This window comes from Argiope bruennichi, chromosome 9 (genome assembly GCF_947563725.1).
Source record: "Argiope bruennichi chromosome 9, qqArgBrue1.1, whole genome shotgun sequence".
NCBI lineage: Eukaryota > Metazoa > Arthropoda > Arachnida > Araneae > Araneidae > Argiope > Argiope bruennichi.
Genome location: NC_079159.1, coordinates 50,496,252 through 50,512,108, shown reverse-complemented (window position 1 = coordinate 50,512,108; position 15,857 = coordinate 50,496,252). Strand labels below are relative to the sequence as shown.

General features: G+C 28.9%; 1 protein-coding gene across 1 annotated transcript in view; it reads left to right on the top strand.

Annotated features, from left to right (window-relative positions):
* Window positions 1-15,334, top strand: part of LOC129983835 (lysosomal alpha-glucosidase-like) — a 37,788-nt gene extending 22,454 nt beyond the window's left edge. Inside the window, exons 12-18 of the mRNA XM_056093494.1 lie at window positions 1,748-1,896; window positions 3,267-3,351; window positions 5,332-5,513; window positions 6,243-6,331; window positions 9,157-9,206; window positions 10,439-10,576; window positions 14,333-15,334. Of these exons, the coding sequence (XP_055949469.1) occupies window positions 1,748-1,896; window positions 3,267-3,351; window positions 5,332-5,513; window positions 6,243-6,331; window positions 9,157-9,206; window positions 10,439-10,576; window positions 14,333-14,413 (774 nt within the window). The 3' untranslated portion in view covers window positions 14,414-15,334. The remainder of the gene's footprint in view (window positions 1-1,747; window positions 1,897-3,266; window positions 3,352-5,331; window positions 5,514-6,242; window positions 6,332-9,156; window positions 9,207-10,438; window positions 10,577-14,332) is intronic.
* The last annotated feature ends 523 nt before the right edge of the window (window positions 15,335-15,857 follow it).

Genomic DNA, 15,857 nt, shown 5'->3' with positions numbered 1-15,857 from the left:
TGATTTGCAGCAGCCAATCCAAATTCTTGAGGAGTTTCATAGGACTCTCTTGATTCTTCAGTAACTTGAACTTCCATTTCTTGCTTCAATTTCTCAAATTTCTTTTCCATTTCTTCTAATCTTCCTTCAAATCCCTCTACTTTAGCATTGGCTACCTTCACGGCGTTATTAATTTGCTTCATCTCAGATTTCATTTCTGCTTGTCCTGCTTTCATTTCGACTTGTCCTGCTTTCATTTCTGTTTTCATTTCAACTTGTCCAGCTTTCATTTCTGTCATGAATGACAAAAGTTGCGTTAATTTGTCTTCCAATGCGGATTCTTCCTTCTGCTTTTCTTCCGCAGCTTTCTTACTCTGCTCATTCGTTTCACCAACGTTGTCGGATATACCACCACAACTTTGCTCTCTTTCAAGAGCTTCTCGAAGACGTTCGATCAAGTCATCTTTCAGTCCTGATGTGGGCAAATTCCTCGCCGACAGTTCGTCTTTCAATGCGGCCACAGTGAGTTTCGACAGAGATTCTCGATGAAGATCAGCCATTTTCCTTTATCTTCACTATTCGATCCCACTTCTGACGCCAATTTGTTACGAATTTCCTGCGATGTGCTTAGAGTAAATTCAATAAGCAGAATCCTTTTAAAAATAAATAAATAAAGCTATTTATTTAACGAAGACTGCGCATTCAATAGCTCAGTCACCAGCCTACAGCTTGCTTGCTGTCTAAGGCTCCAATACCACTCCTAATCTTTCGTGCTTGTTTTTATATGCTCTCTGCCGGAAGTGACGTCACTAACAGGAAGTTATGTCATATTAGAAAAATCCAGAACCTTGGAGAGAATTCAAGAAATCAGGATCCCTCTAGAAAATCCTCTCTGTCGCCAAGGTTTCCAACTTCCGTCGCCAAACTTGGCGAAATGTCGCCAAATTTGGCGGCAAAAATTAGTTGCCTAAAACATCGCCAATGAGCCAATATCTCGCCAATTTGGCGACTTGCTATTGAAATACAATGGGATACATATAACATTCATTATCATAAGACAAATTACACCAATTTACAGAATTCGTAACAATATATATTGCTTTATTTTTCAAAATATTGTACATACATTAGTAGTTTGGTTAAAAAAACTTTATTATATATGAATAAAACACAAATGATTTTGGAGCTTAATATTTTTGGTTCTACTTTTCTCATTAATAAATTTGATAATTTGTTTTCTGTTTGAGCTGTTAAAGAGATTTTTCACATTGTATGCATTTTTGAACAGTGAACAAAATGCTCTCGCATACATACTTTGCTCTTTGTGAATGATGAATGTTATCTAATTTTATAATACTGACCATGATAAAACTACCTTTTTGTGTAATTTCCATTGAATGGTCTTTCTATAACATGCTAGACAAAACAAAATATTGTTACTTATCATAGAATTACACAATTATTTAATTTATATGCATAATTAGAATCACAGGATGTTGAATTTTTATGTTTCAACTAAATGTTATTTGAAGCATAAAAAAATTTGCAATATTTCCATTTTATTTATTAAAAATATTTTATGAAAATGGAATGGTTTGAATACTTATAAAATGTTGTTAGTATTCAGACTGCATCTATACCAATAGTAATTCTCACTCAACCATAAATTTGCTTAAAAATTGGAAATGTTTATTCTAAAAACCCTTTTCAAAGGTAATGATGAATTAAAATATTATTTCATATATTAAAACTGATTTTATACTTTCAGGAACAAGATCCTGCAAAACTGGATGGAAATGTTTTGAAAGCAACTATAGATAATTTAAATACACGATATTATTTGCTTCCATACTTTTATACACTTTTTCATCGCAGCCATGCATTTGGTGAAACTACTGTGAGACCAGTATTTTTTGAGTATGTCTTATTTTTCATACTTGAACATGAAGAATTATTTGTCTTTTGTCTTACTTAATCAATTCATTAAACATTATATAAAACTTTTTGACATGCACATAAATTTTTGTATGCTTTGCAATTGTCATGAAATATGTTATTAATGTATATTTAAATTCTTTGATATTTCTTCCTCCATTTATTAGTTTAAAAATTGATTGCATTACGTTATGTGCATGTTTATTAAATATACTTAATAAAACAATACTTATTTTAAAAAGAAAATAGAAAAACTCATATTAAAAGTGATAAACTTACTATCGCATTGGTAAGCAAAAGGGTTGATTTCGAAATCAAATGAGCTATCCAGAAATGTGAATTTCAATAATAGTATTCTTTATTCAGTATAGTATAATAGTAATTTTTATTTATTTAAAATTGATATGTATTGAAATTTGTATTAATTTTTAACAAATTTGTTCTCAATTCTGATTGATAATTTGTGAATAATTCAACCTTTAAAAACTTGTGATTTGGAAGCATTAAATTTTTTAAAATATAATTTTAATAATTTTCTACAAATTTTAAATTTTATTTATTTTATAATTTTAATATAATTTTATAATTTATAATTATTTTATAATTATAATTTCTATAATTATTTTTATAATTTTATTTTATAATTTTTTTTTAATTTTAATTTATTTTAAATATTTTTGAAATCAGTGAGTTGGATTATTCTAATTAGGTTCAGCTTGATTATTGATTTGAAATTCTAATTGAAGAACCAATTTTTATAATGCCTGTTGTCTTCTCATGGCTTACATTTATAATTTCTGCCTACTTCCTTTCCAATGTTTTTTTTTTTTTTTTTTTTTTTTGTACAGTGAGTAATTAAACATACTTTTGCACCAATACAATGTTTGTAAGCAAAATTGTTCATAGGTTTACTACATATTTCCTCAGAAATTTGATTAATCTATTCTAGAAACTCTAAAAATAATCTCTGGTGTGATTTCTTATTATATTTATTTTTTCACTTTAGTAACACAATCTTGCATTTTCATCATTTGTGGAGTTTTTGTCTCCTGATATCAAAGAATCTGTTCTATATTTATTGCCTTTCTCTTTTATTTTTCTTATACTGTTAATAAAATTGTTATTTTAGAGGTCTGCAAGCTTGGTGACATCACTTTGAATTGGATGTTATTATAAGACTACTTCTTAACTTGTTTAATAACTTTTTCAAATTTAAGATAAAAAGTTTATTCAGGTTTAATTTTTATCATCTATCATCCTATTCATTTTTAATTTATTTTAAGAAAAAAAATCTATATTAAAAAAAATTAGACATGTATTTGTTTTATATATCTATTTTTTTTAAATTTTAGATTTCCCAGTGATAAGAATGTTTATAACCTAAATGAAGAATTTTTATGGGGACCTGCTTTACTTATCTCACCAGTTCTTTATAAGGTAATGATTTTATAGAAGAATTTTTTTCATATTATTTTACTTATTAATCAAAATCATTTAAATTCCCTATAATTTTATGTATCATAAAATATGAATTTATTGATTTTTTTATTACATTTATTACATGTGAAGTTTACAAAGTATTGTAATTATCAAAAAATTCAAACTCAAGATTTTGATGGAGCTCTACGTATCAAACCTCCCGGAATCCTAAAAGCACATTTTTGGAATTATATTTGTCTGTCTGCAAACTCGATAGTTCAAATTCTTGGAGACAAAATTATCAAATTTGGTGTATGGTCTTTACACTAAATTTGTGAACTTCTTTCAAATTTTGAGCAAAATCCATTCAGATGAAATCTACTTGTCCAGCTGTCTAAGTATAAGGGAACATAATGATTACAAAACATAAATTTCTGTGCATAGATTTAACATCTGTGATATAAATCCATATAAAATTTGGAATCAATCTGACAAGGGGGTGACTGTCTGCCATTCTGTACTTTCACAAGCATGTAAATGAGATAACTGTGAAATACTCAACTAAAAAACTGAAACTGAATGGTAACTGAAGAACACTCACTGTTCGATAATTATAATCTCAATCCTTTTATGACTACAACTGTAACTTAGTGTGAAATTTTGGTTTCAGTCTGTCAGAAAAAATGTGTTCAAAATACACATTCGATGTTCTAGGTATTGTGTATTAATATTTTAAAAATTGCCAAAGGTCTCATGCATACGTATTGTTCATCAGCAGCATGCAGTTAATAATGTATAAATACATTTTTTAGAGAGTACATGAGAAAGTTTAGGGCAGACCATTCCCACTATTTTGTCTAAGTAAAGTATGCACATTTACATTTTCTACATATTGATATTTCATTTCTTATCTATTGAATAATTCAAAAAGATTGCTCTAATTACGAGTGACTATAATTTTCTGTTAGACATTTATAAGAAGGAAAAAAATTGAAGGCAGCACAGAAGTCTGCTTAAGCTTTTCCTAGTTATAAAATTTATTATCCTCGGCCACACAGTAATTCATTTCACACTACACATTATTAAGAATATTTGTAGCCATTGACTCGAGTGAATTATATGTATGGAGCTTCAAAATCTTTTATCATTATTGGCTTATGCCATGTATGTAAAAAGCAATAAATCAATTAATTTCAATTTATGAAATGTAAAATTGTGTCAGTCTGTCAATCTCCTAGCATTACTCATTGTGCCTGCATTTTATGGCATTATACAGAAAATTTTGTCTTGTATGCCTTTTTTTGGTCTATTTCACTAATATGTAAAGCATCATCTATCTGAATAGTTTAATTGAATGAATTAATTAACACATGGATAGAGCATTACAATATATAAACTTCATGCATCCCTCTGAATTGTATTTAGGTTTTAACATGATGTTTTATAGGCTGACATGTTATTAATAAATTATGTCTTTTCACATTTATGATGAAAAAATAGTTCAAAACATTCTGTAGAACAAACTGTTTTATCTGGAACTACCAAATTTGGCACTAGTTACTTCATAAGTAGATAATGCACTATAAGAAAGGGGTCCTTTATATCTTCTTTCGATTATTTTCTTCCTATGAGAGGAAATTATTTTGAGTTGTCTTGGAAATAACTGGCAATCAATCGAATGCCAGTTCTTTTGATTAGACTATATTTCTTTCAAAACTTTTGTAAATCGTGATTTATTTACAGTTTCCCATGATTAATAACCATAAGAATTCTATTTAGTATTGTTTGAAAATTTTGAGTGCAGAATATTTTTTTTTTTTATTCTTGTGCATTTTAAAAATTGAAGTTAGAAAATTATATTGTTTATTAATATGTACATGTAATTTCTTTTGTCTGACTTAAACTGAAATAAATTAGATTTTGTTATAAAACTTGTATATTGAAATCAGATAAAATAGTGCAATATTTTTATTTTTATAATAATGTTTCTATTTTTAGGGAAAAGATGAAATTACTCCTTACTATCCAAAAGGGGTGTGGTATGATTTCTATTCAGGTGAGAAGTTTGTTAGCAAGGGCCAATATAGAAGTGTGCATGTTAAACCTACTGAAGTGAAGGTAGATATAAGAGGTGGTTATATCTTACCATTACAACTCACAGGAAAAACTACTACTGAAAGGTGAAAATCATTTATTTTAAATACTTTTCAGTTAGATTTTTTTTTTAATTCTTTATAACATACACATTCACACACATGCATATGAATAACATAAAAACATTGATGTAAATTAATTCTATTATATATTTTTAAATTCTTTTATTGAGAAAAATAATGTTGACATTACATCATTGGGGCAGAGAGACTAAGAAAGCTTGATTTAAAAAGTTTAAAAAAATTTGTCATTGCTTTTCATTTGCACTATGAATATGTGTATAGTGATATAGGAATCAAAATTAATCAACTTTTAATTGTTCCATAGTATATTATCACATTTTTTAAAATAAAAAATCTATTTAAAAAGAAAAAAACTGAACTAGTAAATTGCATTTAATTATTACTTCATTATTTTTGAGCAAACAATAATAAATTAGGTTGTCATTTTGTTAGTTTATTATTAACCTAACTAGTTGAAAATTTTCAACACAATTTGTGAATTATATATTCAAGTTATTTTATAAATAGTTAGTTTGGATAGTTTTCATGATTTTACAATTAAATGCATTTGAATTTGAAATTATTGCAGAAAATCTATTAAATTTGAACTGACATGAAATTTTAAATAATTGAAATAATGGCTAGGTTTTGTTGATTTTTTTTTTTCACTAGAAACATTTTATTCACTTCCTACTATATGCTAATTGTTGATGTCTTTTTTTTTTTTTTTTTTTTTTTTTTTTTTATGTACAGCCGCAAAAATCCTTTTGATTTGTTAGTTGTCTTAGATGAAAATCAAGAAGCCACTGGTGAATTGTACTGGGATGATGGGGACTCTTTAGGTATGTTTTACACATTCAACTGTTTTACATCATAATGCATTATTGACTGATTACTAGTTAACTCATACCATCATTCCCAAACGTTGCCTACCAACTATAAGTAAACTTGTCCTTTCATGCCAGCATCATTGGATCAGCATGTTCTTAAAAAGCATAATGGCCTGCAAAAAAAAAAAAAAAAAAAAATTCAAAATAACATAGGTGGATTTATAGGGAAATGTCCAATAGGCTCATTAAAGGATAATGATACTTTTTTTCTACACAAAAATGCAGGCAACAAAATACATAGTCTGCAAAAAAATAGTAAATTGGTAATAAATAACTACAACATCACAAAGTGCTCAGAGAATTTGTTGGAGACCAACCCTCCAAAGAGAGAATTCACTTGACTACTCACATTTGCTAAACTCAGTATTATTGATTACTCCACATGAATGTAGATTTCAATGTCTGTAGTATAATATGTGATTCAACCTCTAGTATTTCTACAATAGATCCTTACAATGATTTGTTCTTGAGTATTTCTAATGAGCTAAAATACTTAGATTTAGAAAAAAAAAAATCTAACTAGAGCATGTAGAATATGCTTATTAAAAGGAAAAAGGCAGCAAAAACTACTTACCAATGTGTTCTCTTACTGTTACATATTGTTACGAACCTATAATATTGCTACCCGGCACGAATAGAGTCATCGTAAGAAAGACCGTTGTACGATCGGTCCTGTACGTGCTGAGATCAATGAACTTAGAGCTTGGCGACAGACTTGGCGAGCATTTGGCGGCTTGGCGATAAATTTGGCGAGTTTGGCGACTAAATGGATAGTACCGGAAAGTTCGAGAACTTTCAAGATCCATCCACTAACAACCGAGATGCAGCCAGGTACGCCCTGATTGGTCAGAAGATTCTAGCCCCGCCTCCCGGAACTATAAAAGACGGGCACTCAGAAGCTACGAAGTTGTCATCAGGGGACTACTCTGCTTCGCAGAGTAGCGCCAGTAACAGCCCAGTCATCTCACGCTGCTGACATAGAAAGACCATGGCATTCACTAAAGCCAAGTTAATTTCCTCAACTTCCTGCCATCTACAGGAGATAGCTTCTACGGAAGCGGGCTCTCCTTAAACTCCAACGTCTCGCTACGAAGTTGTTGTAGAAGAAATCGTGTCGTGTGTATCGGAAGAAGTCGTGTGGATCGTAAAAAGAGGCGGTGTGTGGTGAGAGTCGGAGTCGCCGACACGTAGAGGTCTTGGAGGATTAGACAGCAAGAAAGCTGCTGAACTATAGCAATTAGATGTGCTGCGCTATTACAATTGATTAGCGGTATTTGTTGTAGAAGAAAAATTTTGTAACAATATATTGATTGTGACATCATTTATCATACCAAAAAGAAATATTTAATAAAATCTATTTATATTGTTCCACATCCAACTGCAAAATAATAGCCGACGACATGAGATGAATTTGGAGCAAAAATTGCTGATCGAAATTGTGCTAATAAATGTACAATGTATTTTATTTATATTACAAATAAAAGTAACAATTTTGACCTAGATAATTCTTTTTCCAAAATAAATTATTAAAAAGTTGAAAAAGATAGAAATTTTATTTATGTAGTGTTAAAATATTATTTCATTTTTAATGCAATCTGTAGTGGCTTGATGGCAGTCTAAGTTTTGGGACCAGCCAGTGAACTGTGAGTTTAAACCACAGATCTCTATTTGAATATCCACTGAGTGTACTTCGGATTGGTGCATGTGTTAATCCATTAAAGTGGAACATTCTGCAACTGCTGTGGGGTGGAAATTTCGAAAGTCATGCCATTCTGGACATCTGACTTAGATTCAAAATTGATTTTTTTTTTCTCTCATTGTAATCTTCTTGTAGCCTCAAAGTATAATGCTAATTTAACTAAATTACAACATTATCTTTGAAATGTTAGCGATATTTAAAAAAAAAAAAAAAGATTCTTTCTTAGAAACAAGACAATATCAAAATTAAGCCTTTGAAAAACTACAATATTATAATAATGTAAATATTTGTACCTTCAACTGAAATAAATTATTATCCCTATTTATTGTACTATAAATCTGAAATATTAAAAATAAAAATGAATGGAATTATAAACAGTCCAATAAGAATTAGATGACAAATTAGTTTCTATTAACAGTTTGTAAGTAAATTAATGGCGTACGAGGAGAAATACGCTAATTAATATTGTACCATTTGTTTATAAAAATTGTTTCTAGATCCTGAGAAATGTACTGTCTCAGCAACTGTTGAGAAGTACATTTATGATAGTACTTGCTTTTTCTTCACTGTTTCAGGAATTTTTCTTTGTTAGTTTTACAAATTTAAACCTATTTTATTTCTTAGATTTATCAATTAAAACTATATACAATAATAAATTTCTTGTTTTAAATATTTAATAGAAAAAAGCATGCCCTTCCTCTATATAGTCTTGATGACTATTTTTCGAACCCTTAATAAATAAAACAATTTCAAAAACACTGGAGTAAATTTTATTTGATTTTCTTTTAAATTAATTATTACATATATTTTTTGATAAATAAATCTGGTTAGGCGAAGGTAAATATCTGGTATATTTCCATGCATCATTATAAGTTACAGTTTACTCAATGTATTACAGTTTACTCAAATGTAATTATTTAAAGTTGATTAATATTTTTTTATTTAATTTACTTACAAGGCTATAATTATTTATTAAATGGTGTGAATTTCGTCATGCATTCAGGCCTGAAAAATGTCTCAAACTTATTTCTCATATTATTTTTCCTGTTAAGATATTTATAAATGATTCCTTTTATAGATACTTATGAAAAGGGATTGTACAATGAAATTAAGTTTTCTGCGAAAGGTGTAAGTAGCATTTGATATTTTGAACATTAATTTTAATGTTACGTATGTTTTAAGTAATATTAAAATAAATAAAATAACTTATAAATAATGATAAAATACTAAATGCAATAAAATAATTTTAATTGTAATAATAATAATTAATAATTTATTCAATAACATAATTTTTTTTAATTCTTGGTATAATTATATCAATTAATGAAATCTGAAAATAAATAAGAACAAGAAGCTTTTAATTAATGATAAATGAAGTGAAAGAGTATGATATTAAATAATTTTATTAATTGTTTTTGTTTAGTAATGTTGAAGAATATGAAGGGAAAATTTGCCTTGTGAAAGTTATTGCTGTCCCTTTCATATTTTAACTGACCGCATTTATCACTGCATTACACAGTTTAAAAGGGCGAATGATGGATTAGTTAAATTCTTTCTTTTTATTATTTTAATATATTGCAAATTTGAAGAATTGCCTATTTTAATAGTTCATTAAATATTGAATTAACTAAACTTTATCAAAATGGTAATAAAATTGTCATAAATTTAATTTCACTTGAAATAAAAATCTTCCTTAATATTAAGAAAAATATATATAAATAATGTATGAATTCTGTAAAATGCAAATGAAGAAAAATATAAGTTAATTTTGTTAATACTAGCTGACAGCAAAACAGATATGAAAATCTTTAGTACTATAAGAGAAAAAAATATATACTCATATCTGAAAAAAAGATTTCCAACTCTTTGAAGTCCACTGTCTTGTAAACTTGACATAAAATCCTTGATTTAGTTTCCTAAAATTGATGTTGTGTTGTATTTTTTCTATTTGTTCAGATTGATTTATATCATTCTATAAATTAAGCAGTATTCTTATACCTGCTATCAGTACTTTAATAAAATCAAGGACTGCAGAAGGTTAATATTATTTGATTGACACAAAATTTCCCATATTTAATGCAAAATTTTCATAAGAATTTAATTAACATTATCTTTATGAATCACTGGAATTTAATTTAAAACACACTGGAAAAAGATGTGAACACAATTAGTTTTGCAAATTTCTACTAAGTGTTTATGTTTTTATCTCATTTGAATGTTTCGTTATTCAGAATTATTACTTTATTTGCTATTATTTTTAATTTTGTTGGTTTTGTTTTCAGTTTTTTTTAAAAAATTTCTTTTGTGATACTTGTGAAATAATCAATCTTGCTAAATATTGTCATTGTTTTTTCCCTAAGAACTCCTTTAAAAGTACTGTCAGTCATCGTGGATACAACACAACAATGCAATTGAATGAGTTTAGAGTGTATGGAATACCTGTCGGTCCCTCCGATGTAACAGTCAATGGAAAAGCGACATCTTATATATTTGCAAAGGTTTGTGAAGAATACAACAGCTACTATTTAGTAAAGAAATAATGTGAAATACTAAACATTGCCAATTTGAAACATTTAAGTAAAATGTTTAGAGAAATAATAGAAAATGCATTTATTATGTTTTAAAGGGCCCTCTTTTTCCAAATGGAACTTAATTTATTGCTAATTTGAGCGTTTTTTTAAATAATTTTATTTAATAGTGTGAAGAAAGTAACTTCTGATAATTCCATGCCTAAGTATTTTTTATAATGTTTATGCTATTAGAACCACCTACTATTTTGTAGACTTCATTTTCTCTTATGATGATAGTATTTTAAAGTGTAATTTCGGATATATAAATAAAGTGGATTATGAAAACGGCAACTACCTTGAAAGCTCCTTAATATTAGGGGTTTGGGAGTAGATAAAGCCTGAATTTTGTAAAACTATTATTTTTGGAGTACTTTTGTTTAAGTATAGCCTGCACTACTGTAACTTGTTTAAACTATAATTTGCCATCCCTTAAATTTCAGAACATTATTCTTCAGATTTTTACTTTTTAGTATACAAAATTATAAGATAACAGGGTGCGACAGAAAAACTCGGATTGCATCATAGAATAGAACTAATTTCTTTTTAATTTGTATTCATTTCTTTTTGACTACCATTTCAATCGCAAGATATTTTATAATGTATCTTTTAGTTTACGTATTGTTTTGGGTGTTTGTTTTTTTTTGCAATGTCAAGCAAAAGATCTGCTATTTTAGAGTTGTTTTAGCAAGGAAAACGGCTGTGTGAATTAGTACATTTGCTTACTTTGTCACGGCAAATTTTGTCTGAGTCAATCTGTCTTTTTAAAGAACTTGGCAATGATGGTAAAAGTCCAGGAAGTGAACGAAAGCATTCGGTGGACGCTTTCAATAGCCGTAAGGCCATCAAAAAGCGAGTTCAAGTAAAGTATTGGGCTTCTCTGAGAAAAATCGCCAACGAAAAGGAAATAAGTGACCAATCAGTATGACGAATTACAAAAACAGAGCTTGGACTAAAGTCTTACAAGTTCCAAAAAGTTCAGCTTCTCACTAAAGAAAACAAATCCATGCGGCTCCAAAGATGCCGAAAACTTTTGAGATGGGTTGCATGTCAACGCTGAGAGAGATTCCTTTTCACTAATGAAGCTCTTTACCCTCCAACCAGCTCAGAACAATAGGATCTGGTCTGTAGACACTCCAAGCACTTCGGTAATTGTTGAACATCGCCAACATCCTAAGTTAGTCTTTGTCTGGAGCGAAAGTTGCGCAAACGGCAAAACACCTATGGTTTTTGTGGATGAGGGTGTTAAAATAAGTAAAAAAATGTACCAGGGAGACATTCTAGATGCTATTGTACTTTCGTGGGCCAAAAAGCGTTCCGCCAATGCAAACTGACGTTTCAACAAAACTCCGCACCGACTGACAAGACCAAGAAAAGACATAATACTGGTGCAAGACGGACGTGATATCATCTGGAGAGTGGACACAAAAGTTGCCGAATCTCAATCCTATGGATTACAGTGTATAGTCCATTTCGGAGTCTAGGACTTGCATTAAACCATACAAAAGTTTGGACTCTCTAAAGTAAAGGCTTCGGTGCGAATGGGATAGTTTAAAAGTAGACGGCTTGCGTCCCATTGCTGAAAATTTCAGTAAGCGTTTGCGCCTCTGCATTACTGCAAAAGGCGGCCACTTTGAAACCAATTGAATTTATTTATTAGTAAAAGTCTGCTCTTATTAATATTTGTTATACTTTGTTAATTTATTTGTTTTTAATAAAGTTATACTAAAAATTATTTGTCCTAGTTTTTCTGCTGCACCCTGTATATAGTATTATAATCGTCAAAAAATTCCAACTCGAGATTTCCATGAATCTCCAGTTTTCAGACCTCACTGATTTCGGAAAATATATTTTTAAAATTATGTTTATTTGTGAATACGATAAATAAATAAATAAATAAAAAAGTTCTAAATTAAACACATGAAATTTAGTGTATGAATTCTACCCCGAATTCGTAGATATTGTCACGTAGATGAATTTAGAGTAGATAAACCATGTGTTAACTAAAATCAAAGATAACACTCTTCCAGATTTAGACAGGTACAGAAATTGTAAGAACATTCTAGAACAAACGAGAAATAACAGAAAGTAAATCAATAACAAAACAATTTTTAGGCAACTTGCCTGCAGTCATATACGAACTGCCGCTTTCTGTTCGTAGCATTCTACCACTAAGCCATTCAGTCCGCATCAAGTTAGAAGAAGTTTCATTACAATTTCTATCAAATTTTGAATGAAATCCATTCAAAGCAAATCGGTCCATCCGGCTGTCCCAGAATAAGTCAAGGCTTTAATTACAAATTATTGATCGCTAGATAAATAAAATATGATACAAGGCGTAGTATTAAAAACGTAGATACGTATCAAATTTGAGAACGTATCCGACAAGAAGTTTCCTGTCTATTTGTCTGAATTTTCCGCATACAGGTTATCACAACAACTCAAATAACATAATAAGATAAAATCTGTTATTTGATCTTCTGACCGCAATTGTAATTCCATGTCAAATTTTGATCTCAATTGTTTAGAAAAAAGAAGTCAGGAAATTTTTTTTGATTTTCTGGTACTTCGGCCGGCAATTAATTGAAAAAAAAAAAAAAAAAAAAAAAAAAACGTCAGATATTCTTATTTTAGTAAGGATTCGCGCCGAAGATCGATTTGCCAGTGCCGTGCTATTTATTCATAACTGCCGATTTTCTTGTTTCTTATGGCACTTGTCGTAGACAAACCCGCTGGCAAAGTCAGCGATTTTAAGCCGAGACTTTAGCTTCTTTTGTTTTCAGTAGCGCCATCTAGTTCTAAGAGTACGACTTAGCTACTCATGTGTCACAATCTTTTATACTGGGTGGTCTTCATTCATGCAATTCTTTCACTCATCCATAGATCGTAATTTAGACCTGAATCAGAGAACAATCACCTCTGAAATAGTAATCCCAGTGGTATTGTTTCGACTTAGAAGGAGAGTGATTGGATAACTTAATGACCACGGCAGATTTATACATGCACCAGCCACTGTATACACGGAGAGTCTTTGGCCGGCGGTGTTCGAACTCACAACCCAAGGGATGTGAGTCCAACGCCCTACTCAATCAGGCTGTTCTAGCCTTCTCGATTTTCTTTGTTATATTATGAAGCACACTACTCTCATGAGTAGAATTGAAAATCTGAGCACTTGGGGCATTTACAGCCATACCCAAGGTTCATTATTGTATGTGGGTGGAAGGAAGATAATGTTTTTGTTGGAGAATATGCAAGAATATTAATAGGGAGATCACTGCCGTTGATTTTTCATATTTATTGGCAGATTATCCGTCATTAGACGGTAGATAGCGGTGTAAGCATTCCTATTTCAGGCTTTCTACAACTTCTACGTCACTGAAAACAAGTAGTGCAAATTGCTAGTAACTAAATTGATTATTCTGAATATTTTGATCTACTTCTGTAATTATATAGTTGCCATGATTAAATTTCCAATTTTCATATCCCACAAGAGGTTTCTTAAAATATATATAAGATCATGTTGTAAAGCACAGTAATTCTAATAACCAGAATAAATTTTTTAATCTATGAAAATATTTTATCATTCAAAGATTAAAATGAGCAAAAAGATATTACTAATTTTTCAGATTATTTTGAGAGTTTATATTACTAGTTTTATTTGCTGATTTCTTTTACTGTTCCTTTCAGGGAAATCTGAAGGTTTTTGTCGAGAATTACACATTGCTGCAAGAGGTTACCATTGTTTGGACTTATGATGAACAAATTTAAACGTATTAATTGAAGCTGAAGTTAAACTCCTGCAGTGTTTATTAACATATTGTTTGTTTGTTTGATATCAGATGCTGAAATTCATACTAAATTTTTTTTATCAACTACATGGAATGATTAAGTTTAAACCTGATAATTTAAGTAACTTCTGCCTTTTACTTTTTACTTTAATAGCCATTACTGTTTTATACATTTTAGTGCTTCTTTTTTATTGATTAAGTTATGAATAAAAATGAGAATTTTTGAAAACCTTTCGATTGAAATCGTTGATTAGTAACTGCAAAAATATCATTTTTAAAGTGAATTTTAGCTTTGTCTAATTAAATGAATCATTGTGAATATATTACAGTTTTAAATCTACGATTTCTAATTCTTATTTCAGTTGTAAAACCACATTATGAAATATTTTCCTTTAAATAAAAAATGTGAAAGAAAAAAAAATGATGAAAATATTTAGTTATGCTTTAAAATTTTATTCTGTTGTTTCTTAAAGAAATAGATATATTATTTTTGTAGATTTTTTTTATAGATAGAAATCTAATTTTTGATTCAAAAGTGTGTGCATATTGGATATGTTCCTGTTTCAGAATTTCCTTTAAAAAAACAAAAATTAAATAGCGAATTTTATTAATTATTGTATATGATAAAATTATTGCATTTAATTTTATAAATTATTTATCTAGACTAATGGTGGATTTTTCTGCTTAATAATTTACTTATATTCAAAAACTTAAAATCTTTTAAATTAAAAATTTAGTTTTATAAAATAAAATTTGACCGTATTTTTCTAATTTTATGCTATGAAATATTGCATAATAATTAATTCTTTTCTTCATTCTTAGATGTCTTACAAATAGCTAGTTGCAAATAGCAAGATGAAGGTTTATATTTTATTTATGAGTATGCCAATTTTTAATAAAAATATCATATTGAATGTTTTTTGTCATCATTAAATTGAGTGTTTTTTAAATCTGTTGTTTTGTTTTTTTTTACAATTAATTTGTTATATTTGAATTATTCCGAAATCCATTAACTTCAAAAATTGTTTTGAATATTTGTTGTTTCATTTCATTGACTGATGCACTCTAGTCATTTTGAAGTAAATCTTAAAATAAATTATTTTTGTAATAAAATTTCTTTGATGCTTGTTCTTTTGAAATATTTTTCATAGTAATGTAATAGTGTTGGTATTTCAAAATATATTATGTCATAAAATTCTAAGTGGGTAAAGCGATCGATTCCCAAGTCTACCAGTCCATGCCATAGAAAATTAAGACTGAAACAGGCAAATAGAGGTGTGGAGTTCTTTATTAAAATCTGAAAATATTTTGGAATTAAATGCGCTGTTTAGTTAAAAACAGCGTATACACATTTCTATTTAGATGTATCTTTACACATATGATAAAAAGAAGTGCATTGGAATTTTTTTTTAATTTCTTTTTTT